Source organism: Brachypodium distachyon, chromosome 2 (assembly GCF_000005505.3).
Source record: "Brachypodium distachyon strain Bd21 chromosome 2, Brachypodium_distachyon_v3.0, whole genome shotgun sequence".
NCBI lineage: Eukaryota > Viridiplantae > Streptophyta > Magnoliopsida > Poales > Poaceae > Brachypodium > Brachypodium distachyon.
The window spans coordinates 5343403-5368735 of NC_016132.3; the positions used below are offsets into that span (position 1 = coordinate 5343403).

The 25333-nt window shown below is 50.8% G+C and overlaps 5 protein-coding genes across 6 annotated transcripts; 4 read left to right on the forward strand and 1 right to left on the reverse strand.

Moving 5' to 3' along the window:
* Positions 1–1673: 1673 nt before the first annotated feature.
* Positions 1674–6070, forward strand: LOC100839991 (GDSL esterase/lipase At5g45910). Its single transcript, XM_003565485.4, has 5 exons — positions 1674–2400; positions 2530–2745; positions 2853–3001; positions 3095–3374; positions 5675–6070. The coding sequence occupies exons 1-5, from the start codon at positions 2160–2162 to the stop codon at positions 5905–5907; spliced, it is 1119 nt and encodes a 372-aa protein (XP_003565533.1). The 5' UTR covers positions 1674–2159; the 3' UTR covers positions 5908–6070.
* A 619-nt stretch (positions 6071–6689) lies between these two features.
* On the forward strand, positions 6690–10377 carry LOC100826840 (GDSL esterase/lipase At5g45910). The gene is made up of 5 exons (XM_024459655.1): positions 6690–8342; positions 8447–8662; positions 8764–8912; positions 8998–9274; positions 9863–10377. The coding sequence occupies exons 1-5, from the start codon at positions 8105–8107 to the stop codon at positions 10099–10101; spliced, it is 1119 nt and encodes a 372-aa protein (XP_024315423.1). The 5' UTR covers positions 6690–8104; the 3' UTR covers positions 10102–10377.
* Positions 10378–13201: 2824 nt separating this feature from the next.
* On the forward strand, positions 13202–16014 carry LOC100845475 (GDSL esterase/lipase At5g45910). Its single transcript, XM_003565500.4, has 5 exons — positions 13202–13858; positions 13976–14194; positions 14316–14464; positions 14620–14893; positions 15588–16014. Exons 1-5 carry the CDS (start codon positions 13591–13593, stop codon positions 15797–15799), a joined length of 1122 nt encoding a protein of 373 aa, XP_003565548.1. The 5' UTR covers positions 13202–13590; the 3' UTR covers positions 15800–16014.
* Positions 16015–16776: 762 nt separating this feature from the next.
* LOC100827143 (GDSL esterase/lipase At5g45910) lies at positions 16777–20300 on the forward strand. Of its 2 annotated transcripts, none has more exons than XM_024459658.1 (5): positions 16777–17087; positions 18497–18712; positions 18799–18947; positions 19063–19336; positions 19817–20300. In XM_024459658.1, the coding sequence occupies exons 1-5, from the start codon at positions 16811–16813 to the stop codon at positions 20044–20046; spliced, it is 1146 nt and encodes a 381-aa protein (XP_024315426.1). In that variant the 5' UTR covers positions 16777–16810; the 3' UTR covers positions 20047–20300. The 2 variants fall into 2 exon arrangements, with proteins under 2 accessions (XP_024315426.1, XP_003565496.1); XM_003565448.4 differs by lacking the exon at positions 16777–17087 and adding an exon at positions 18059–18400.
* A 752-nt stretch (positions 20301–21052) lies between these two features.
* LOC100827458 (protein trichome birefringence-like 41) lies at positions 21053–24624 on the reverse strand. The gene is made up of 5 exons (XM_003565449.4): positions 23871–24624; positions 23578–23761; positions 22129–22304; positions 21844–22002; positions 21053–21742 (listed from the first exon to the last, which is right to left on the reverse strand). Exons 1-5 carry the CDS (start codon positions 24362–24364, stop codon positions 21439–21441), a joined length of 1317 nt encoding a protein of 438 aa, XP_003565497.2. The 5' UTR covers positions 24365–24624; the 3' UTR covers positions 21053–21438.
* Between the last annotated feature and the right edge of the window lie 709 nt (positions 24625–25333).

The window sequence follows — 25333 nt, forward strand, 5'->3', positions numbered from 1 at the left end:
TTTCTTTTTATGGAACAGGCTAGCTTGTTGTATTCTTCAAAAAACGTAACTGTAGCATGCACATGTATGGTAGGTATGTCTTTTGTGCAGGTACGTACTGGCCTGCTGGACTGATGATAGCCGTAGATAACACTAGAGCGTCGCGCTCTAGCAAACTGCAGCGGTGACATGACAGACATCGATCACACTCGATCTTGCAGAACGTTCGTTGTAGACTTGTAGTGTTGCAGATGTACTACTGTACTTGGCTGGAATATATGCATTTTTTGCGCGAGGTGCATATATATGCAAATACAGCCCCCTTCGATATGTTGCAAGTTGCTCCATTCTCATATGCAACCACCCTTCGCATCTGTCAACGTACAGATAGATTTTTTTGTTCCAAATTACTTTTATGAACCATTATAGCCATCGGATTTTTTTATCACTTCTACTTACAAATTTTTTTTGCGAGAATAATAAATCGGTTCACAGTTGTAGAAAGCGTCCTAAATATAATGAAAATTACAAATAAGTATTTGAACCACCTAGCGGCAGCAACCAGCATGGAAAGAGCCGAAGACGGACCACCGTTCTTACCCCTACATAGCGAGAGCTGGGACTTCTACTTATGTCCATTTTGCATGAATCTCAGTGACTGTACCAGACGATTGTTGGCATCAATACAAAAATAGCTATTTCTTTTTCGTCTAAGAAATAGCAAAACAAAGACTACTTTGCAGCTCGCCACACCTCTGGCAGCAGCATCTAAAATAGTATCCGGCACACATGCATGGCATGCCCTCCCTTCCATTCCCAGACTGCGAGCTGTGCAGAGTGCCGAGGCGAATAGAATGTTGAGATCACACTAGCTTGCAGGGCGTCCAAAAATACAGGGGAAGAAGAGGTACGTGCCCGAGGTCAAAGCTCCAAGCTTAGGGATCGGAGTCCCCTTCCATGACGCGCAGTACTACTTGGGTTCCCGAACTCAGTAATCCTGGCTGGCTGCATATGGCCAGCTCAAGCCGGGACGTCACCGTCCGTGACAAGAACGGCGCAACCACCGATAATATTGGGAACTTCTCTCTTCTCCCAAATCGAAGCGTGGGCCGTACGTGCGTGTAGACTTCCATATATTGGCCTCTCTCCTTCCATTGGCCGGCCTTGCCTTCCCGGTTCGTCCGTTGGCTGCGATCGCGCTCGCCAACTTGCTGATATCGCGCGCCCGGAGCCCCGGATCCGGGTCTTCGGATGCCGAATGCTAGTACTTTGTGCGATCGAGAATCTTCCAGTTCCAGCGGATAAAACGCACGGTCTGGCGCCCATGTACTGTAATTTCCTTTTGATGCAGCCAAAAACACGTGCATGGCGGCTGTCGTCCTGTCGATGGAATCGCTGAAAAGACGAGGTTGGTGGTTTCTCCAAACTTACAAGCGCAGCTCGCAAGACACATCTCCCCTCGACCGCGAAAAATGCAATGCCTTTCTTTAACTCAAGACACTTATATTTTGTTTTTATATAACTGAACAAGTATATAATTATCATGTCATGTGATGTCTCTTCAGAATGTCAACTGGTTCGACGGAGCAGAACAATAATTCTCGACACGATCGATCGGTCCTCTCCCGGTTCGATCATCTCGCCTTCTTCTTCAGACAGGTAGATTATTCCTACATGCATGTGGCCGGTATACGTAAATATACATACAGGATATATCCACATCCGTACGAGACGACGGCTACTGTTTCCTGGTTGATTAACCGGCTGCGCAAATTAAGCATAAGAGCAACCCGAGAACCCGTTAAGCACGCCTCAGACACTATTGACCTAGCAGCTTAATTAGCTGGTTGGCTACTTGGCTGCAGGCTAGTTTATTCCATCGCGCGCTCATGACTAGATCATCTAGCCCCACTCCTTCCCCAGAAACCAAGACTCGATCAAACAAACCATCAAGCCTCTATCTCTTGCGCTTTGATAGATCAAGACAAGAGAGATCGCCGGACCGATTAATTTAAGAGTGTTCTTAAATTAACCACCCGGCCGGAGACCAATTCCGCACAAAGGATACTTAAACGAGCCCGCGATCGAGCCGATCGAGCTGTGCCAAGCCAACTCGGACAAGTCCTCCCCACTGCCAGCCGGCCACCAAAAGCGCAGCTAGCTAGCCGGCGGTCGTCAGCATGATGAGGTGCCGGTTATCGGCGTGCGTCCTCGTGATCCTGCTCGCGGTGGCGGGGCAGGCGGCGGCGCGCAAGTACGCGGCCATCTTCAACTTCGGGGACTCCCTCGTGGACGCCGGCAACCTCGTCGTGGATGGCATCCCGGAGTACCTCGCCACGGCCAAGCTGCCCTACGGCATGACCTACTTCGGGTACCCCACCGGCCGCTGCTCCGACGGCCGCCTCGTCGTCGACTTCATCGGTAACCAATTATAACCAATCAAAGCTGCTCCATTCGAGCTGGCTGATCGATCACCAGTTCTTGCGTGATCAATTACTCGATGTCAGAAGCTATTTGTGCTGAATTGTTCTTTGTGTTGTGTCTGAGCAGCGCAGGAGCTGGGGATGCCGCTGCTGCCGCCGTCCAAGGCGCACAACGCGACGTTCCACCACGGCGCCAACTTCGCCATCACGGGGGCCACGGCGCTTGACACGAGCTACTTCGTGGCCAAAGGGCTGGGCAAGACGGTGTGGAACTCCGGTTCGCTGCACACCCAGATCAAGTGGCTGCAGGACATGAAGGCCTCCATCTGCAGCTCCCCAGAAGGTTGCCGTAAAGCCGTTGACACGTGCATGCTCGTTTGTGTGCCTTTTCTTGCTTTATTATGCGTGTTTGGCCCGGCGGTTAATTTGATTTGATTTGATGGATGGCAGAGTGCAAGGACCTGTTCCGGCGGTCTCTGTTCATCGTGGGCGAGTTCGGAGGGAACGACTACAACTCGCCGCTCTTCGCCTTCCAGCCGCTGGAAGAGGTGCACAAGTTCGTGCCAGACGTGGTCAACTCCATCGGCGAGGGAATCGAGGTACACCAACGCACGAACGCTCTCATTTCATTCCCAAACAACGTACGCCGATCGATCATCGCCGTTCAATTCTGTAATTCTTTGTACGTGCAGAAGCTGATCGCGGAGGGGGCGGTGGAGCTGGTGGTGCCGGGGGTGCTCCCGATCGGGTGCTTCCCGGTGTACCTCTCCATCTTCAAGAAGCAGCCGGAGATGTACGGTCCCAGGAGCGGCTGCATCAGGGACCTCAACACGCTCTCCTGGGTGCACAACGTGGCGCTGCAGCGGAAGATCGCCGAACTCCGGAAGAAGCACGCCGGCGCCGGCGTGCGCATCATCTACGCCGACTACTACACCCCTGCCATCCAGTTCGTCCTCCACGCCGAGAAATGGGGTCAGTACTCTCAAAACTCAACTCAACCGCGCCTAGCTCTCTTTCTTTCTGGCTTTCTTTCTGTCGTTTCGTTTTGTCTCAGGGCCGTCGTGGCCGGCTACGGCAGTTTACGTCTTGGCAGTTAGTTCGGTTCGTTTACGGCAACGTCGACAGGCGCTGACACGTAGGGCCCACCGCGCGTCCCCCGTCACTTTCTTCTGAAGAAAGAAACACGGACGGAGAGAAATAACCTCGACACAAAATTCAACTATATGTTAAAACCGGTTACACTTGACTTGCGTGCCTACTTGCCTTTGAATTTCCACTTGCCTTGCTCACGAAATCCTTGAAAGGAACTCAATGGGAGCTTGATTTGTGCAAAGGAATTTAAAACTACAACAGTATGCAAAGAATAATCAACTGGAATTATTTATGAGGTCGATCGAATCGCGTGATTCGTGATCACCGTATATATCATCACGGGAAGCATGGGGAAGAGATGTGGGGGAGCGAAAGAATCAACGGGGTGACGGGAGCGTGCATGCATTTCCGGGCGAACAATCCAAAGGTGGTGGTTGGCTAGAACCTTCCTATTTTTATGAGGTTTCGTGCTCAAATGTACAAAGACCCCTTGAACGCTTCCTGTGAATAGGATGGCAAATCTAAAATTCCCCAGTAAGCTTCGCGGGCCGCGGCCGGTAGCTCCCTGCAGCCTCACATCGTCAACACTGCAACTGATTAAGAAATGTGGAGTGTGCTGGGAGGGTACTCGATCCATCCCACTAACGCTAGTTCGCGTAGGTGGCATGCATGACGACGCGTTGATGGGACACTTAACAACGAAAGGATGACATGCATAAGATCAATGGAACTCCACTGCATATGTGCTTCCTCTTTTGTGCTCAAAGATTTAATGCAGAAGTTATTATTCCTGTGATCACATTACATGTGACCGTGTCAAATTGAATCGGCAGTTGGCAACATGCGAAGACTTCCAACTGTGTTGGTAGGGGCCGTGTAGATTATTCAAGCTAATTTGTTAAACATGGTAGAGTTGTATAAGCAGGAAACTGTGTACTCCTTCCGTCTAACAAAGGATGTCTCAACTTTGACTAAATTTGAATGTATTTATACACTAAGTCATGTCTAGATACATCCAAATTTTAACAAACTTGAGACATTTTTTGTTGGACGGAGGGAGTATTTAAAAAAATCACCTAGCTTTAAAATTCTATTCCAAAGTCTCGATGGCGCCTTGTTTGCTGATTAATTCCATGGGATCCATAAAGCACGAATTGACCTATTCCGCTGATAGGAACATGGACAGCTAGCAATTTGGGACTTTAACTGAGACAGTTGGAATATTATGTTTTGGGTTGGAGTTAGAGTGCTCAAAAAACAAACAAATATAATCAGCAGGCCTGACTTATTTTCAAGTTTATGTATACTTACCGGAAGATCAAATAGCTAGTATATAGCTAGTTAGTACGCAGTAGAAACTACGACAAATGTACAAAAGCTAAACGACGCATATAGCTGATCTGCACTACTTAATTAGACTTTTATTTGGGGTTATCCATTTGACATATTCAGCTTGTGTGTACATCTGGAACACTCTCCCCTATCACTATCTCTAATAATTCAGCAATAAGGCATGTGTATAGTCATGCATTATTCGGCCAATTTGTGTACATTTCGATTTAATTGCTAACAATGAGAGAACGACCACTGGATACAATTATTAGACCGGTTCCTAGAAGTAGCTGGTATGCAGCTGTGCGCTGATTCCTCACGACATTCATTTTTTTATATAAAAGAAATGTTACGATGCATTTTTCATCAACTGCAAATAATATATATGCTTCAAATCACGGATTGGATGCCACGACAAGGACGATGCATGCCATCACATCGCCCGATTTTCGCTAGTGTTTACGTATTCCGCAATGCTCCTTTGTCTCTGGTCCATTACCCACGTAAGAACAGGAGCAAAAGGGAGTAAGCAAGAAGTATGACACAAGCCATGATCCGCGCAATCCGGGCTGGGATGGAACGTAAACAAACAATCCAACAACTCATTTCACGCATATTTAACGTTATCTGCACGACGAACAAGAACACAAAGACATGTGCAGCATGCTCGTTGACGAACTTTTTTTTTTTTGAGAATACTCGTTGACGAACTGGGACCGCCCCAAGTTTACCAGGCCAGTCGTTTCCGGCCCAGAGACCTGAATCAGCATTGGGCCACAAATGCACTACAATCCCGGTGTCCACAGGATCTAACGGGCCGGTTTCGCCGTGTGTGTTTGTTTTGGCAGGATTTCTGAGGCAGACGCCGAGGGCGTGCTGCGGGGCGCCGGGCGTGGGCGAGTACAACTTCAACCTGACGTCCAAGTGCGGCGACCCCGGGTCGTACGCGTGCGACGACCCGTCCAACCACTGGAGCTGGGACGGCATCCACCTCACGGAGGCGTCCTACGGCCACATCGCCAAGGGCTGGCTCTACGGGCCCTTCGCCGACCCGCCCATCGTCGAGGCCCGGCACCACTAGCGCTTAATTAGCAACGAATTACTTGCTTGTTTGCGTACATGCATTGGTTAATTTACCGTAGAGAAAGGAAGAGAAGTAATTAAGTAAAGAAGAAGAAGAACAACAGGGCGTGTCTTGTGCAGATCGATCAATTAATTGGTTCGTTTTTCTGCTCTTTTATTGACGCGAATTCTGTCCATCGATCTTAATTCAGCTGCATATACTCTCTAGGAGTGTGTCCAATAGCCAAACAGCGACGGAATTGCGCGCTCATTTTTGCTTGGCTTTGGTTTGGGACCGTCTTGAAACAGCACGGCCTTCAAATTAACATGAGTACACGTGACCTAAACATGGCGCAGAGACCTCCGGAGTTGCCTCTCGTCCGCTCACGTTGTAGACACGAGGGCTCCCATAAAGGAGGCCCCTTTTCTCCGCGCCCCCAGCCCACGAGACGCGCCAATAAAGAGGAGGCCTGTATCACCTTTTTCTCCGTTTCGATTTCCCATCCTTTTCTTCCACAAGCACTTGCGAGCGAAGGGAAAGGGAAAGCACACGACATGGGGAAGAAGGTGGTGAGCATGCTGGTGGCCGTCGTGCTGGCGGGGCTCGTGCTGGGGTGCCAGGAGGCCGACGGGGCGCGACCAGCGGCGGCGGGCGGCGGCTTCATCAGCTACGCTGCGCTCACCAACGGGAACAGCGCCAACAGCACCGCCGCCTTCGTCAGGCCTTCGGCGGAGGCTCACCCTCACACGCGAGGCTGCAGCAAGATCAACCGCTGCCGCGGTTAAATGCCTGCGTGTGTGCGTGCGTTTGTGTAACGGACCGTGTCTCTCTAAATTCTCTCGTTGATCGATCTCCTTCGCAGAAATGGCGATCCTGTGCGCGCCATTTGCATGTGGCAGCAGATTAACTTGGGACAAACGTCATGTATGCACCATTTGCATCTGTTATAACATGACCCCTGTTTTCTTCAATGGAAACTTACCCACGAGCATAACGAACATTCAGCCCCAGGCCCTCGCGTCGTCCCCTCTGGGCGACTCCGGAGCACCAGCAACCACGGCCGCCGGTTCCTCCTCTCTTCCCTCGCTGTCCCTTGAGGTGGTCGCCGACGAATACTGCAATCGCCGGTGAGTGTCGGCCTCCATGGTCGTGTGGACAACGCGGTAGATTGATCTAGAGATGATGATGACCTTTTCGAGGCCGACGATGGTATGGGACGTCCCCTCCATCTCCAGATTTAGTTCCTTCCGGCTCGTCAGGTGCTACGTGCGACGTTTCTTGTGAAGGCGTCAAGTCATGTTTGTTGCCAGCATGTGCTATGTACAACGTATATGTACAGACGTCAAGTCATGCATGCTTGTTGCCAACAGATCGGCTGTTACAGACGAAGGGAACAGTCATAGATCAAACTTCAACTACAGTGCCTAGGGTTTCTCTCCTAGCGGCTAGAGTCTTTTCATTTCTCAAATTATACGTGTGCTTTTCTGCGTTACATTTTTTAAGGCATTTTCTGCGGGATGTACTTGACAGAAGAGAGCGATAGATTGCCAGCAGGCCCAGGACAAGGATTCCGGCCTGCTTTATTGGATGGGCTTCATGGGCTCTTTAATTTTTGGGCAAAATTGCTTAGTACTCCCTCCGTCCATGCAAGGGGTACTAATTTTCTTTTTCTACTCTACTTGCACAGACAAGTTAGCTTTACATGTAGCTCTAGAGCCAATCATGGTGCTGCAGGTAGTATAGAAAATCCTTCAATAGAGACATGCATGGGAGCGGATAGCAGACCTTTTCAAAATGAACTTGGTAAAATACTTAGGCGCCTCATATAAGTGGACTGCGAACTTCAAGTTACCTTAACGGCACCGGTAAATATGACTTTCGTGGCAGACTAGGTATGTGTCTGATTACGACGAAGGAAAGAGCCCAGAACTTATGCACTCTAATCAAAAAGGAAAATTTACCGATGACCCAAGACTTCACTGAAGAACAGGTCATTTGTTAAGTTCAAGCCAACATGTGCGCGCGCACACAAGAACTTCGTCCGAAGCTCTCCACCAGCAGCAACTCCACTAGCAAAGTAACTTGCAGAGAAGCCGGCACTGCCACCTCCTTACTACAAAGTAGAAACGCCACACGCAGCCACCGTGCACCGATCGGCAGACCGATAGGCCGCACGACCTTGAGCTAGCGCGCGCGTACGTACGTGCGTGTCAACATGGGGCGCCAGTTCTTCATTTGCTTGGCGCTTATCGTCGCTGTGCTCTGTCCGCCGGCGGCCGCGCAGAAGTACGCCGCCCTCTTCAGCTTCGGGGACTCCCTCTCGGACGCCGGCAACCTCTGCGCCGACGGCATCCCGTCGTACCTCGCCACGGCGCGCCCGCCGTACGGCATGACGTACTTCGGGCACCCGACCGGCCGCGTCTCCAACGGCCGCGTCGCCGTCGACTTCATCGGTACGTACACGCGCGCGTCCCTTCTCCTTAATTCCCCACTCGAATTCGCGGTTGTTTCGATCTTAATGTCTTCCATGAGCACGCATTCGCGTATATATGTGCAGCGCAGGAGCTGGGGCTGCCGATGCCGCCGCCGTCAAAGGCGCACAACGCGTCGTTCCGCCGGGGTGCCAACTTCGCCATCACCGGCGCCACGTCAGTGGACCCGAGCTTCTTTGAGGCGCACGGGCTTGGGGGCACGGTCTGGAACTCCGGCTCACTGCACACCCAGCTCAGGTGGTTCGACGAGTTGAAGCCATCCATCTGCAGCTCCCCAAAAGGTTCATTTGCATTTTGCGCATATATGCATGATCGAATCGCATGCCACAGATACGTACTAGTACGTGATACGCCGTGTGGAGCTCACTCGACCAGGAATCAGATTGCAGGGACCTGTTCCGGCGGTCGCTGTTCATCGTCGGCGAGTTCGGCGGGAACGATTACGCCTCGTCGCTCGCCGCCTTCCGCCCGCTGGAGGAGGTCCACACGTTCGTGCCGCACATCGTCAACTCCATCGGCAAGGGAATCGAGGTGCGCGTGATCAACTGATCATCGAAGACTTTTCACATACGGATATATACGAAGTGTTTTAAGTGATCTCAAGAGCTCGGTGTAGAAACTGATCGCGGAGGGGGCGGTGGAGCTGGTGGTGCCGGGGGTGCTGCCGAACGGCTGCTTCCCGCTGTACCTGGCCATCTTCCGGAGGCAGCAGCCGGAGATGTACGGCCCTCGCACCGGATGCATCAAGGACCTCAACACGCTGTCCTGGGTGCACAACGCCATGCTGCGGCGAAAGATCGCCGAGCTCCGGAAGAAGCACTCCGGCGTGCGCATCATGTACGCCGACTACTACACCCCCGTCTTGCAGTTCGTCCTCCACGCCGAGAAGTGGGGTGAGTCGATCTCTCCTGTCTCTTCTCGCAGCTGCCTGCCGTTGAGGAAGTCATTCTGAATGCAGAAAACTTTTTTTTACTGGAACTGGAAGACAGACGACAGAAAATGAGATTTCCTGTGTGTATATATGTTCGTTTGAATGTTTCTCGTCGTTGAGCATTAGGAATGGTCATGCATGATTTGGTCAACTAACTCCTTTTCTGACACGTGCTCGACTAACTCCTGATCGTATCACTGATTCGTGAAGAAATGTTCTTAGCTTTCAACGTAACATTCGTCCAAACAAAAAAAATTCAATGTAAGACAATTTTAGTTTTTTATGCAACCTCGTTACCAGGGTTGGAATCAAACAGAAGTTTCGACAATCTCGTAGTAGCTTTTCTCTACCCACTAAAAGAAGGATATTTGTTCTTATGAAACCATGAAACGGTCAAATCGTTGACCATTTGGGCCCTCGGCGTCGGCCTGTCCCATAGAATTTCTTTCCAGCTGGGCTTTCGGGCCTGTACCCAACAACTTCGGGCCAAATTGTTGTGTCCTTTGCTACTACAGTTAACTCATCCCGTTGTTACGTGTTTGTCTCGCAGGGTTCCTGAGGCAGACGCCAAGAGCTTGCTGCGGGGCGCCAGGAGTGGGCGAGCACAACTTCAATCTGACGCACAAGTGCGGCGACCCCGGCGGGCACGCCTGCGATGACCCGTCCAACCACTGGAGCTGGGATGGCGTCCACCTCACGGAGGCTGCCCATGGCCACATCGCCAAGGGCTGGCTCTACGGGCCCTTCGCCGACCCGCCCATCCTCCAGACCCGGCCGGTAGGACAGTAACCATGAACGGTGAATCCCGATCAAAATAAAAAATAAAAAAAATAAACCCGATAAAAAAAACCCATGAACGGTGAATGCATACGTTTTGCCAAGTACAAACAGATTGTTGCACTAGGGAAAAGAGAACGGAAGGAGAAATGACAAGAATAGATGGAGAAAATAAAGTATCTTGGGACAGCTAGGAGGAAGTAGTGCCACAGAGAATTCGGTCGCCCGTTTATGATCTAACAATATGTGTTATGTCTGTTGCATTCTATCTAAGCCACTTATTATGAATCAGATGGAGTAGTACATTTTTTCTTCTTCTAGAATACACTTAAACAGGTGTATCGTTGATTTATATAAGAAAGTTTGCGCGACGCAGCTACAAGGCCTACCGGGTGGATACAAGCGGCCTAGCCGTTATCTCTCCACTCGCTCGGAACAACAGAGAAGCCTGACCACTAAAATTTTATTACTCACTCGGAGCAGTACTATATTAGTATTACTTAAAAAATTTACTTTCTATGGAAGCTTTATCGACAATAACAAAAGTTATTGAAAAATAAGAGCCCAACACCTTAAGGAGAATACGTCTGAAGCTGAGGCACTGGCTTCATACCAGACCGCCGACCATGTTAGGTGAACACCTCGTAGGGCACCCGCTCCAAGCTTTCAGCTAACCATTTTCTGTTGCCACAAAATCCTATTCCAGCAGAATAGTTGTTGTTTTTCAATAAAAAATTATACGTTTTTCTGAGTAAATTTTATAGGGCTGGACCTCCTCCTTTAGCAGATTCCATGGGCCAATTCGCCTGTTAGAGCCGAACAGATGGGCCTCTGGTGTAGTACTTTGAAACTTCGCATCGATTCAAAGGGCTCAACGTCTGGGTCCAAGTATCCAGCAAACTTTATGCTTGTTGTGACTTGTGAGTACCGAGTTACCGGCTTCCCAATTGCCATGGCCCATGGGTGGCTCTTAGCTTACTCGGAGAAAATGAAGATTCTTGCACTGGATTTTACGGAACAGTGAACACAACGCCGGCGGCCAGCCAGGCCACCAGTTTTGACTCTCCATGAAAGCACGACGATCAGAAATACTGCCATTCTCTGTCCTATTTATCCATCGGGTTCACACAACATGAGTACGGCTGCAGCACGGTATATCTCTAGCTAGTTCCTGCCGTTCACCTTGCACTGTGCACCAGCACGAGAACCAGAGTATAGCATGGCGCCATGGCTGTCGACCGGGCTTTTTTATGTGCTGCGACAAGATGTTGTGCAGTGCATCGTATCAAGAAGCATAGAAATGGCTGGGGCCTACTAGCATGGGGAAAAGGGACATGAAAACTTATTCGAAAGAGATGCCTATTCTGAGGCTGCCAGATTGATGCCATATCGCCTTGCTGGCACGAAGGACAAAAGAGCGGATTTGTTTACAGTATCTCTCTGCGTAATCTTACCCATCAGGTTGATATGCGTGATTATATTAAGGCCTCCCGAGGCTTAGATCTTGCAGGTTTGTCCCGACATTTCCTGGCTAGTTAAAGCCATCGGTAATAGCAAAAGAAGCCAAGAACACAGAAGCCCAAGTGAGAATGACTGGAGCGTGAGGTACACTGTCCATCTTCAGCCTGCACGACTGGACTATGTTTCCGCTGTCAGTACTCAGTAGTCAGAGAAATGTCCTGCTCCTTCGACCATATTATTTGTTCCAAATTTATCCAAATATAAATGTATATATTTTTAAAAAATTTAAAAAATATTTAAAAAAAACATCCTTCGCTCATATTATTTGTTCCAAATTTATCCAAATATAAATGTATATATTTTTAAAAAATCTAAAAAATATTTAAAAAAATATTTAAATACATGTAATGTTTTAACAAGTAATATGGGTCGAGAGGAGCGCTAGCATACCGAGCTCACGTACCCCGGGCTGAATCTGACTGAGACCTTTCGTACGGTGGCCAAAGCTCACTACAAAAGTTTGGACAGTGAAGTGTCAGGTGCATAACAATTTGCTAGCCATTTTGAGCAGCACCGTTAGCATTGTTTTATCCGCCCAGCATTTTTCCTGACTACATTAATGATTTAGTGGTTAGATTACATGCAATACTAGTCTCTATCAGGTTGCCGTTATGTGCTCTAAATGCAGATCAATGAGTAATCAATGAATGCAATGATGGCTCCAGATTCTGAAACCAAGACCTGTCCACAAACAAATTGGGACTAATTATGGCTACGGTTCAGTTGAACCCGTTGCAATAAGAGCAAAAGGCCCGGATCCGAGAAATAACCGTTAGTATAAGGGTTCAGTCGGTAAAAAATGATCCGAACAGATCCCGTATAATCGATCCGAGCCTGATTTTTTTTCGAGGATCCAATCTCACGAGGCAAAAATCTCCAACATAACCGGGTCAGAATTCAGTACTACTCGGTACCCTACCTCTCGTAGAAAACGGTTGGCGGTTCCGCTCCTCCTCCTCTGGGTGTCGCCGGCCCTGCCCCAGCCCCTGCTGCCCGCCGCCCACCGCCGCTGCCGCCACCCTCTGTTCGCGCCCATCGCCACCGGCCTATCGCCCTTGTGCCGCTGCTCCTCGCACGCCCCGCCCTCTTCCTCTGCAGCCCCTCACCTACTGCTGCTGTTGTTGTTCCCCAGCCAGACGCTGACGCGAACACGATGCGGTTGCGACTCTCCATCGTCAGTTTCGGTACCTATTTACGGTTTTGCGCGGACTCAGGCAGAACAGATACTGCATGCCACGTTTTTGACCAGTTTTCGGATTCTTTTCTGACCGGATAAAAATGATTTCGAAAAACACGGATTCGATACACCGAATAGGTGTTTTTACGGGTCATAAATAACTACTACTGGAGTTGCTATGAGAACCTTTCGTGGACGGAAACAGAAGATCTCCGGTTACCGACCAACTGGCCTGACGCAAGCCATCTCAAAGCGTGGTCACCGGTAGGTGGTACAGACTACAGAGCCCCTCGACCGAAGTTCCCCCATGTACTCCGAAGCTCATCGTGAGCACCACCGCGTCGTCCTTGTCCGAATAATTGAGCTTTGGAGAGTGTCAGAGCCCGAGCTCACACTCACGTGAACCATCAATTATCCCCGTTCCGGAAGGGACGGACGGAGCTGCGGGCTTCCGGCGGTTACTGTGGCAGCTAGCCTAGCCATGGATCGCGCGCCGCGCCCCACCCAGATTTGCTTTGCCCCTCGGCGCGCAGCATTAACTCCCCCCCGCCCACCTACAATCTCAAGCATGGCAGAGGTGAATGGGCCTTTATAGAGCCACCATTACTGAACCTGTCCCGACGTGGAAACGGACGGGCAGCGCCTCGTGCCATTGTCTCTCCCCTGCCGCCCGCCTGCCTGCCTGGCTCTAGCATAGTCTACACGAGTGAGTGAGAGTGAGTGGACACCAGTGTGTCGAGCTAGAGTAGCTTGGCTAAAGCCTGCCCGCTTTGCGGCGCTGAAGCTCTCCTCGCGCATTTCCCATGGCGATCTCCGGCCTCTCCGTGGCGCTCGTCGCCACCTTGGCCTGCTGCAGCTGCCTCGTGCGGCTCTCCCAATGCGCCGGCGGCGGCGCGGGACAGAACTACACCTCGATGTTCAGCTTCGGCGACTCCCTGACCGACACCGGCAACCTGCTCGTGTCCAGCCCGCTCTCCTTCACCATCGTCGGCCGCTTCCCCTACGGCATGACCTACTTCCACCGCCCCACCGGCCGCTGCTCCGACGGCCGCCTCGTCGTCGACTTCCTCGGTGCGTTCCCCTTTGCCCAATTAACCCCAATGTCGATGATGTTTCCTGCACATTTTCACTGACATTTCTGGTTGATTAATTCGATCTTGTCCTCGTTTTTGTTTTCTCTCCTGGCAGCGCAAGCGTTTGGCCTGCCGCTGCTGCAGCCGTACCTGCAGTCGAAGGGGAAGGACCTCCGGCAGGGCGTCAACTTCGCCGTGGGCGGCGCGACGGCCATGGGCCCGCCCTTCTTCGAGGGGATCGGGGCGTCGGACAAGCTCTGGACGAACCTGTCCCTCAGCGTCCAGCTCGACTGGTTCGAGAAGCTCAAGCCTTCGCTCTGCAACTCGCCCAAAAGTCGGTGACCATTTCTTTACTTAGCTACCTAGTCAATTAGCCAGATTTGGATTAAAATCCTTGAAACTGTTACTCATTGCAAGATTCTCCCTTTCTGTTTTAAAAAAACAAATCGATGCAGATTGCAAGGAGTATTTCAGCAAGTCCCTCTTCCTCGTGGGCGAGATTGGGGGAAACGACTACAACTACGCCTTCTTCAAGGGCAAGAGCTTGGACGACGCCAAATCCTACGTCCCCACGGTCGCCACCGCCATCATCGACGCCACCGAGGTGAGCGCGGAGCAGAGCCGCATTTCCAAGATGCAATCTTGCCATTATCTACTGTTCAAACTCCAGAGTTCAGAGATGCAGCCTCCTTTCCCAATTTTCCTGTTGATCGCCAGCACAAAACGTACACTCAAAAATTGGCTGTACATGTGGAACAGAGGCTGATCAAAGGCGGCGCGATGCACCTGGTGGTGCCGGGGAACCTGCCGATGGGCTGCTCGTCGGCGTACCTGACGCTGCATCCGGGCAAGAACAGCAGCGACTACGACTCCGTGGGCTGCCTGAAAACGTACAACGAGTTCGCGCAGCGCCACAACGCCATGGTCCAGCAGAAGCTGCAGGGGCTTCGCCGGAAGTACCCGCAGGCCAGGATCATGTACGCCGACTACTACGGCGCCGCCATGTCCTTCGCCAAGAATCCCAAGCAGTTCGGTGAGTGCACACATAAATCTCTGCAATTACATGCTTCCAAATTACTTTTTCCGTTCGTAAGAGCACACGTATCGATCGATCGACCAGCTGAGATGATGTCTAGGATGTTTCCCGACTTGGATGGATGATTGGATTGACACGGGAGCATTGGAGTTTTTCTTCGTGAAACATCATGATGCAGATCATTCTTGGAATCTTGAGTGACAGCTGCACTGAACGATGGCCCGCCACGGCGTGCCATGCCATCGGCATGGGATACAGACGAAAGATTGTAGGGCTGTTTCGAAAAGATTTTAGAGGATGCGAGCGTTCCTATTGGGCATTCTCATTTAGGGAAAGTGGATAAATGTCTGAGCATAAAAGGCTCTTGCTTCATTTCTGGAGTACACCGAAAAGATATGGTCCAGTTAGGTGTCTTCAGTCTTGGTCATCTGCACGGCAGGCTAACATGGTTCTCTGACACTGATAAACCGGATCTTCCATTCCTAGATGTGGTGGCTATTCAGCGTTCCAGAATTTCCCCTTCTTTTTGAGGCAGGTGGTGATAATTCTCCTGGTAAAGAGCTGAACTGAACTGAAGCTCTCTCTGACGTGCAGATCATTTGCAGCATCAGTTTCCATGACTCTGTTTAATCAAGAGGTGGCTTATCTGTTGAATTCTGCTGACTTGGCGCGGGCTTGTTGGCGATTGCAGGGTTCAAGCACGGGCCGCTGAAGACGTGCTGCGGCGGCGGGGGCCCGTACAACTTCAACCCGAAGACGAGCTGCGGCGTGCGGGGGTCCAGCGTGTGCGAGGACCCGTCGGCGTACGCCAACTGGGACGGCGTCCACCTCACGGAGGCCGCCTACCACGCCATCGCCGACAGCATCCTCCACGGCCCTTACACCAGCCCCAGGCTGCTCTGACCCCGGGCCTAGCTCGAGGAGCCGGAACGGCGGCGCCTTGTGTTGTTCTGGCTTAAGCTAGCTAGTCGTGACGACGTCTCGGTGATCACTGATCTGTGTAATGATGTGTGCTGGAGAGAGCTTAGGGGTGGTGAAATGTAATGTTTGTACTACTTGTTGTATATGACTGCGCGTTTTCTGTGGCTGGTTTATGTCGAAAACCTGTGATCACAGTACTGGACGGCCGTGGGATTAGGGTTCATCAGGAAGGAAGCTCGCTAAACATTGAGCCCAATCAGCGTAGCTGCGGTCCAGTGGGCCTGCCCGCGGCTGGAAGTTCACCCGGTGCGACGGCACTGGCCCACAAAATACAGGGCGCCACTAGCAGGGCAACCTGTTTAAAATTTTATTATGAAATTGCAACCAAATCTTTTTTGAAATGCAATTTCATAATAAAATTTTAAACAGGTTGCCATGCTAGGCTCACTCTTAGTTTATCAGCCTATTTTAAACAGCTTAGATACGTACAGTATCAGCCTGGTTTTTTTTAGCGTAAAAAATAATCGTAACAGCCTGGTTACTTGTGTTAGCAGCTGCCCAATCGAAAGCCCAAGGCCGCTCACAATATCAGACCTATCCATCTGGGCTGCACTACGAAAGAAAATTTTAGGCTCTGAATGGATGGGCTGCCTTGATCTTAAAACCGAGGATCGTGTCTGTCAGCGACCAAGCCCGGTAGCCCAACGAAGATTTCCTAAGGCCGAAGGCTCCAACATCGTCGTGCAGAGCACGCCGCTTCCGACGCGCCACCGGTAAAGTAGGTGCGCGCGGGACAACGCAGAGTTCTTGGTGTCGCGTGCGCCAGATATTTGGTCAACGCTATTATGCTGTTCTTGTGTTCAAAAAACTAAGATCAGATTACGGCGTGTGCAAATGAGTCCTGTCCGAGGCCGATGCAAGCTAAAGCGTCTGTATAAAACCGAACTGGAGCGCGCTGGATTGGCATTCCGCCTGCAGCCTTGCACCAAAACCATGGAGCAGCAGCCATCACCTCCGAAGTCCATAGCCTTCTTCGTCTTCCTGGCCTGTGCACATTACGCTCAGGCGTACCAATACCATGCCCGGTCCCGGCCCTCGATCGGCTCCATCTTCAGCTTCGGCGACTCGTACACCGACACGGGCAACTTCGTGAGGATGGCAGCGCCGTTGGTTCCGGTCATCCCTTTCAACAACCACCCCTACGGCGAGACCTTCTTCGGCCGCCCCACCGGCCGAGCCACCAATGGCCGCCTCACCATTGACTACATCGGTACTTGTGTTTTTCCATCCGTTGATCGTCATGCATGAGTTAGCTTTCAGTTTCTCTTACACAAAAATGTTCGTGTATTTATTTCAAGTATATGTTCCTGTTCTCAGAGATTGAATCCAAGAAAGCCAGATCGATGGCTTGAACGTGCCCGTGCATAAATAGATTGGATTGGATTCCATAGGATAGTACTCATATGTCATGCCCTGTTCCGTATTTTTTATCGGATTAAAAAAGGAAAGATCCGGAAACGGATATGGTACGGTAACAGAACGATGCTGATCCGAAAATAGATACTGATGGACCATAATAGTAATGACTAAAAAGTTCATATTCTTTATGTTGGATCCAGATACCGGACTGCAGCTAAGATCACAAACAGACATACACTCATACTAATATACACAATGAAAGTTCAAGCATCGGTATATTAGCATACACATCGGAAGATTATGTTGGGATCCATGTAAGATGTTAGTGAAAACGGATTTTTTATATCTGACTTATCAGTGTCGGATTATCCGACAATAATTTCAAATAATTTGATACCCGTCGGATAACATTCATACCGTATCATATACCGTATCTACCGAATGCTTATTTCTCTTCTCGTATCATGTACCATCGATTTCGGGAACGGTTTTGGTCTGTGATTATCTACACGCTGCTAAAGCTACCAAACGGGCCGGGACAAATGGAAAAAGCCCGTGGGCACGACAGCCTTGTCTGGCTCGGGCTTGGCTCGGCACACGGTTAAACGGCCGTGCTGGCCCATGAGGGGCCTTGAGGTGTCGCGGTCACCAGAGCTTTGGTCCCTCTGTGAGAAAAACCAGAGCTTTGGTCAACGCTAATATGCTGTCCTTGTTAACAAAACTAAATTCCCCTAAAAAAATGTTAACAAAACTAAAAACAGATTACGGGCGCTGTATACGAGTCCGCGGACGATGCAAGCTGGAGTAGTGTTTATAAAGCAAAGTTTGGAGCACGCTGGATAGGCATTCCACCGCGCTTGGCCTAGCCTGCAGCGCCCTGCACCAAAACCATGGAGCAGAATTCACCACCCTCAATGTCAATAGCCTTCCTCTTCGTCCTCCTGGCCTCTGCACATTACGCTCAGGCGTACTCTGCCCGTGCCCGGCCGTCGGTCAGCTCCATCTTCAGTTTCGGCAACTCGTACGCCGACACGGGCAACTTCGTCAAGCTTGCCGCGCCGTTGATTCCGGTCATCCCTTTCAACAACCTCCCCTACGGCGAGACCTACTTCCGCCGCCCCAACGGCCGAGCCTCCAACGGCCGCCTCACCATCGACTTCATCGGTGCATTTTAGCTTTCAATTTCTGTAACACAGAGGCACTTGGTGTCTGTGTTTACCATGCCAAGAAGTACTCACCACTGGTCATTCGGCTTTGCAGCCAAGGAGTTTGGGCTCCCATTCCTCCCCCCTTATCTTGGCCAAGGTCAAAACTTCACCCGCGGAGCAAACTTCGCGGTCGTCGGCGGCACGGCGCTCGATCTAGCCTACTTCCTCAAGAACAACATCACCAGCGTGCCCCCGTTCAACAGCTCCCTGAGCGTGCAGCTCGATTGGTTCAAGAAGCTCAAGCCCACCTTATGCTCAACACCCCAAGGTACGTACTTCTTCGTTAATTAGCTGATGTCATGAATTTTCCTCGACCTAATGTTTTGGTCGATCAATTTTGCTTTGTCTGGTCAGGTTGCAGAGATTACTTCAAGAAATCCCTCTTCTTCATGGGAGAGTTCGGAGGGAACGACTACACCTTCATCTTGGCCGCCGGGAAAAGCTTCAGGCAGGTCGCGTCGTACGTCCCAAAAGTCGTCGAAGCCATCTCTGCAGGCGTTGAGGTACGCTATAGGAGTAACTAACTAGCACATGATTCCAAATCAACCTGCGGATCGTCGATTGATCCTTGTTTTTCTCACCAGGCTAAATGATGCATTTCTCCTGTTTTCTCACCAGGCAGTAATCAAGGAGGGAGCCAGGACGGTTGTGGTTCCGGGGCAGCTGCCCACGGGGTGCATACCCATCATGCTGACACTGTACGCGAGCCCGAACAAGAGGGACTACGACTCCACCGGGTGCCTAAGGAAGTACAACGCTCTGGCGCGCTACCACAACGCGGTGCTGTTCGAGTCCGTGTATCGGCTCCGGCAAAAGTACCCGGCGGCCAAGATCGTCTACGCCGACTACTACGCGCCCCTGATCGCGTTTCTGAAGAAACCGAAAACATACGGTGAGCGCTTCATTGCTTTCTTTCTCTGTTACAGTACATGTTTGCTGTGATGCTCGTGCCGTTGTGATTCAACGATCTGAAGTTATTTGCTCGATCGTAAGAGTTGAAATGGTAAAGAGTGGACCCAACCCAAATTCCTGGCCTGCCGATCGATTCAATGACAATAACAGTTTGTTTAGAACTTTGGATCCAGCAACACGTAAGCGGCCGCTGCCAGTTAAACGTAGCTGTCAGGAAAAGTAAAAGCCCCCTGCATTTTACACTCCTACCAGATGCAGATCCTAGAAAACCAAGTTGAAGACCGAGCCGGTCAACTGACTCGCCCATATTCCTAAACACACATCGTGGCGGGCATGCACTTAAAGTCAACTTCATTTCACGTTTCTTTATAGAGGAAGTCAGCTTCATTTTATCAGATTACATTTCGAACGGCTTCTAATTCTGGTTCTGGGCCGACCAATCGAACTACAATTATTGCAGGGTTCAGTCCTTCGTCGGGGCTCCGCGTGTGCTGCGGCGGCGGCGGGCCGTACAACTACAACCTGACGGCGGCTTGCGGGTTGCCCGGCGCGAGCGCGTGCCGGGACCCTGCAGCACACGTCAACTGGGACGGCATCCACCTGACGGAGCCAGCCTACGAGCGCATCGCCGACGGCTGGCTCCGTGGGCCGTACGCGCACCCGCGTATTCTCAAGGCCGTGCGTCTGTAGCACCTCACCTTGCAGCTGTACAACCTTCGGCCCTGTTCTGCTGTTCATCGTTTGTGCTGAACAATCATTCCCATTTTGTTTCCTTTTGAGATGAAGAATGTGTTCTTTTCTGTGCAAGTGTTCGTTGCATTTCTTTTCGTTCGAGGGGAAAGTGTTCATTTTGTGCGAATAAACTGCTAATGTAAATAAAGATGTCTCAGATTTGGCCCATTTAATGAGGAGCTGGGCCGCAGGTACTAGCGAGTCACAAATCATGAGCCCGGTGTTGTCCTCGTGTGGCCCAATATTGAACGCCATTTCCTCTTTTTTTTAGGAGATTTCCTTTTTATCATCCTAAGTTCTTTTCTGCGTGGATATTCTAAGTCCTTTAGATAAGATTAAAGCCCCATGGGATGCGCCATCTTGCAGAGAGTGCAGGAAATGTTAAATCAATATTGTATCTTTTTTTAGCAAATGTCAATACTAGAGATAAACTTTTATAAAAGTGATCTATATTGTCTTAGCGGGGCTCTTGATATGAAGAGATTTTCACCTGCAAGCATTTAGGTGTACCGTGTCCTGCCTAATTTCATGATGTCTTTTTTCGAAATTCCAAAATGAGTAATATAATTAAAAAAAGGTTACGTAGTAGATTTCTTTTGACGAAGGATGCTTTGGCAAGAAAAGTCAAGATTTTGTCACTGGCTTCTCCAACGAAGTAAACACATAACCTTTCTGAAGCAGTCCACAGTAGGAGAATTCTTCTGGGGTTTGGCAAAAATTGCTGAGGAAGAAGTACGGTGGAGGTTTTGGCTTCAGAAAGGTTATGTGTTTACTTCAGAAAGGTTACAACCTACATTTCGTAACTTCAGAAAGGTTTAGTGCCTAAATTTGCACTTTCAGAACAAGGATGTGTGAAAATCAGAAGTGTCCTGTGCTTTTTAACATCGTCAGAAAGATGTAGAAAAAAAAAGTCTTCAGAAAGGTTGTGGCACTTTGCTAAATCTAAAAACAAGAAGACCACAGCTGATAAATCTTCCATCATGTAATTTTTCAGACGCTTACTCCAAATTATAACGCTCTACATACTGTAGCGTCAGGAATTCCAAAAGAGTTCCTCCCTCGAAGTTCAGCAAAAATCCCCCAGGGGAACTTGCCAGAGTTCAAGAATACATGTATTTTGTTCACTCACAGACTGAGCGATGGATACTTTGTTTATTTAAGTCTTTTGACAGTCAAGCCCTCCTTCCCTATCAGAGAATCTCTCTCTTTTTCACTGTGGTAATCCTCTACTTCTTTGTTGCCAAAAAAAAAGAAATCTTTCCGCGTCCCTATAAACCAATGATATGCTATCTTTAAATTTCGATTATTTTTTTACCTGTACTAAGCCTCTAATCTGAATGAATCTAATCATCATGACTGGCCGAGGAGCGCGGCGTAGAAGAGGACGTTCCAGGTGTCCGGGAGCCCCGCGATGCACCAGTGGGTGCAGTCCCCGCCGAAGATGCCGCCGTCGTACTTGGTCGGGTGCGCGTCCTTCCTCAGCTGCGACAGGAAGGTGAAGTCCAGCAGGTACACGGGCTTGGCCATGCCGGCCAGGGCGCTCTTCAAGATCGCCTGCTGCGGGATCGGCCCGCCCGGGTACGGCGCCGTGCTGTTCAGCGGCTCCGTCTCCCCCATGCACGTCTTCTTCGCCGACGCCCCCCATTCTTGCCCCCTGCACCGGCAATCGAGCATCCACGCATTACAGAATTAATTGCACTTTCAATCGAGGTATTTACTTCGCAGATCACAATCGTAATTTGTCGAGAGGATTACTTGTAGTGAGAGGGAGAGATCCCCTGGAAGAAGACTTTGGTGCTGGTCTGGACGAGGTTGGCGTCGACCCATCGAGCCCAGGTGTTGAGCGCCTTGGTGAAGGCCAGCGAGCGGTCCATGTCCTTCACCAGCTTGCCGTCCTCCTCCATGTAGTCCCAGCTGCAGGCAAAGACACGTACACACAGTATCAGTTCAGAATTCAGACATGATGAGCTACCTGTGTCTGAAAAGAAAAATGCAGTTCGGAAACAGAGAGGACAATGCAGCATGGAGATTCTGTCTTACGGCTGCGTTGGGCCGGTGCGCGGCCACCAGTGCCAGGAGTCGAAGACGAGCACGTCGGCGCCGAGCCAGTTGCGGGCTTGGTCGATGGAGTCGAGCTTGAGGATCCGTCCGGCCTTCTCGTTCACCAGGTCGACCAGGTAGTGCGTCAGGTAATACACCAGGGTCACATTGTACTCCTGCATGTCAGTTTCAGGCTTCAGCTCTGAGCCATCAAAGCCGAACGCCGTGCGACTTGCAAGTGCAAGACAGCAAGAGCAGAAGAACAGGACACCGTCATGCAAATCTACACAGAACTGTCCATTGGCAAGGACACAGTTACTTCGATCGCCTCCATTGAAGAAGGCATCGAATCAATTTGCCTGTCTAAAAGAAAAGAAGCCCCAGCCACCGAAATGCGCGAGTTTTGTCGGCTCTCAATGCACGCCAAAAGCTCAAAAGAAGCAGGGATCTGGTTGTACTCGTCGAAGCTGGCCACCAGCAAAAGGCCATGGGACGTACACTGGCAGGCCAAATTTTCTGGTCCTGACAAATATGACACCAACACTTACAAACGCGTAGCGGCAGGCAAACATGGGGAGTTAACGAGGAGGAGAGGCAACAGCTCCGTGATGGAACTGACTGGACTGGAGTGAAAGAGAGACGGGCCAATATATAATCATGGAAAATTGGGAGAGAGCATATGCACCTACCACGAACATGGCACGCTAGATCTGCCAAACAGGGATCAGATTCGTCCATGGATCCCACAATCCAACCACAGGGGCACCGGCAAGCACACGGCAGAGAGACGGAGAGAGATAATAGCAGAAGACGGCCCTTTCAGGCCAGCTCTCACTTGGGGCAATTTCCTCCTCTAGCTGACTAGCTGGCTCACTTTTCGAGTTTCTCCGGCCACTAGTACTAATAACGGATCCGATTTCTTCTCCTTTCCATTCACGACGGGAATAGAAAAGGAACAGAGCGTTGCTTCACGCACGTGAGACGGCTTAGTTAAACGAAACAAGTACATAAGAGGGAAAAAAAGAGAGGAGACTATCAGAATACTCCTGCCGAAGTCCAAAAGAGTACTCTAGTTTTCGTGTTGACTTATGTCGTGCGATGCCAAAGAGAGGGAAAAACTCTCCAGCTCACACACGCCCCATGCATCCATGGCTCCACCGCCGGTTTACCAACTGTACGAGACACGGGCCGTAATTAGCCCAATCATTCCCCCCCTCTCGATTTGCGACCCTGTTGACGTCTGGACCGGTGGATCACCACGCCAAGCCGTCATGCCCCAATTTTTTTAACCACCCACCTTGCCCGCCTGCCGCCGACTTTTTTACCGGACGACAATCTTGAGCTTGAACCACGGTCCAACTACAACCTCCCTCCACTTTGGAATCTGGAACCGGAAGGCAGAGAAAGGAAAGGAGAAGCCATCGGGCGGCACACGTATACGATACGTACCTGGAAGGCTACGGTGGTGGAGGGGTCGATCTTCCCGGAGCGCGGGGACACGGTGGTCGTGGCGCCCGGCACGGCGGCGTGGATCAAGCACAGCAGAGACTCGTACTGGTTCAGCGCCAGCGAGTCCCCCACGAACATCACCTTCTTCCCGCTCCACATCCTCAGCAGCGCCGCCCCATCAAACCTACACACAGCCAAACGCCGATTCTCACTCTCAGGACGGATAATTTGGCAACGAACACAAGCTCGGCCGGTCGATTTCCCCCCGGCCGGCACGGAACGCCATTACGGACCTGGGCAGCTGGGAGCAGGGCGGGCTGGGCTGCCACCGGAACTTGAGGTAGGCGGTGTCGGGGCGACGGAAGCGTTTGCAGTCGAACTCGGCCCGGATGAAGGGGCAGCTCGCCGAGTCGTACAGCGGGTAGGACTCGTCCGCCACCCAGCTCCCGGCGCCGAACACGTCGCACCCCGCCGACGCCGCGGACGGCTTCTTGTGCTGCTGCTGCTGCTGCTTCCGGGTGATGGTTATCGCGGCAGCCGCGGTGCAGGCGGCCAGGAGCAGGGCCACGATGGCCGCCGAGATCAGCACCCGGTGATTCGTCATCGTCCTCCTTGACAAGGAGGAAGAGGAGGATTGGGCGGCGGGGCCGGGGCGGGGAGCTTCTTGTGACGGCAGAGGAGTGGGAAGCGTGAGGAGGGATCGAGCGGTATATGTAGTAGGGCGCCTCGTTATGGTAGGTGCTGCCGCTGCTGCTGGTGTTTCTCCATGGGCAGAATCGGGGTCCATGGATTGATTTCCTTCCTTGGCAAAATCATAAAAGGAAATCGGTGATTCGGTGATCACCAAGAGTAATGGCTCGGTTGGCGTACGGCACACGGTATGAGAGCAGAGGATCTCGCCATTGATTTGCCAATCCTTTCTACTAGATCCTTTACCTTGCCGAAGGGATGACACCAACAAAATGGAATGGCATACAAGCTGGACGTATCAGGCAGGGCAAGCCCGCCCACAAAGTTATCCTATCCCTGCGACCCTCCCGGTCCGTGCACACACACTCCATCATTCCTTAATCGTCACCTTTATTTGTGTCAATGTGGACACTCCATCATTCCTTGATCGTCCCCGTTGTGTCGATGTGGAGATTCTTTCTCTCGGGGACAAATAAGATCTGCTTTTTCCCAAAGAACTCACCTTTCACTGCTCCCACTTTTCCCATGGCCCTGACGCCTCAGAGTGCATTTGTCGGCTGCAGCAAACACAGATGAGCTGAATAGCTGATGACAGCTGAGCAAGAGAATCCATCATTTTTGACATAGACCTAGCTAGATCAAGAGCCTCAGGCACCGGCGTCAGTCACAAAAGTGTACTTAACTCGGAATCACGTGTTACACCTGCCCCTTTGTCAGAGGAACATCTCCCGATCCAGTGTTGTTCAGCAGCGGCGACCTCCGACTTTCAATTAACACATGCATGCACGCGGGCGTGCACAGTGTACGACAATTTCGTGATTTCATGGCAGATCACAGAATTATCAGACTATCAGTAGACTTATATGGTCCACGCCAGCGCTGCCGAGGCTGTTAACTAACGCCGAAACTTGCATAACAATCTTTGTTTACGATCCTTTCCACTAATTACTTGAGGGGTCTACAAGTAGTTAGGAGCCGGAGAAGAACCAGCTCCACTAATTAGTGGTCATGTGCATGCAGTAAGGGTTACGGTACTTTAGAAAACAGGTAAGCCACGGAGAAGGAG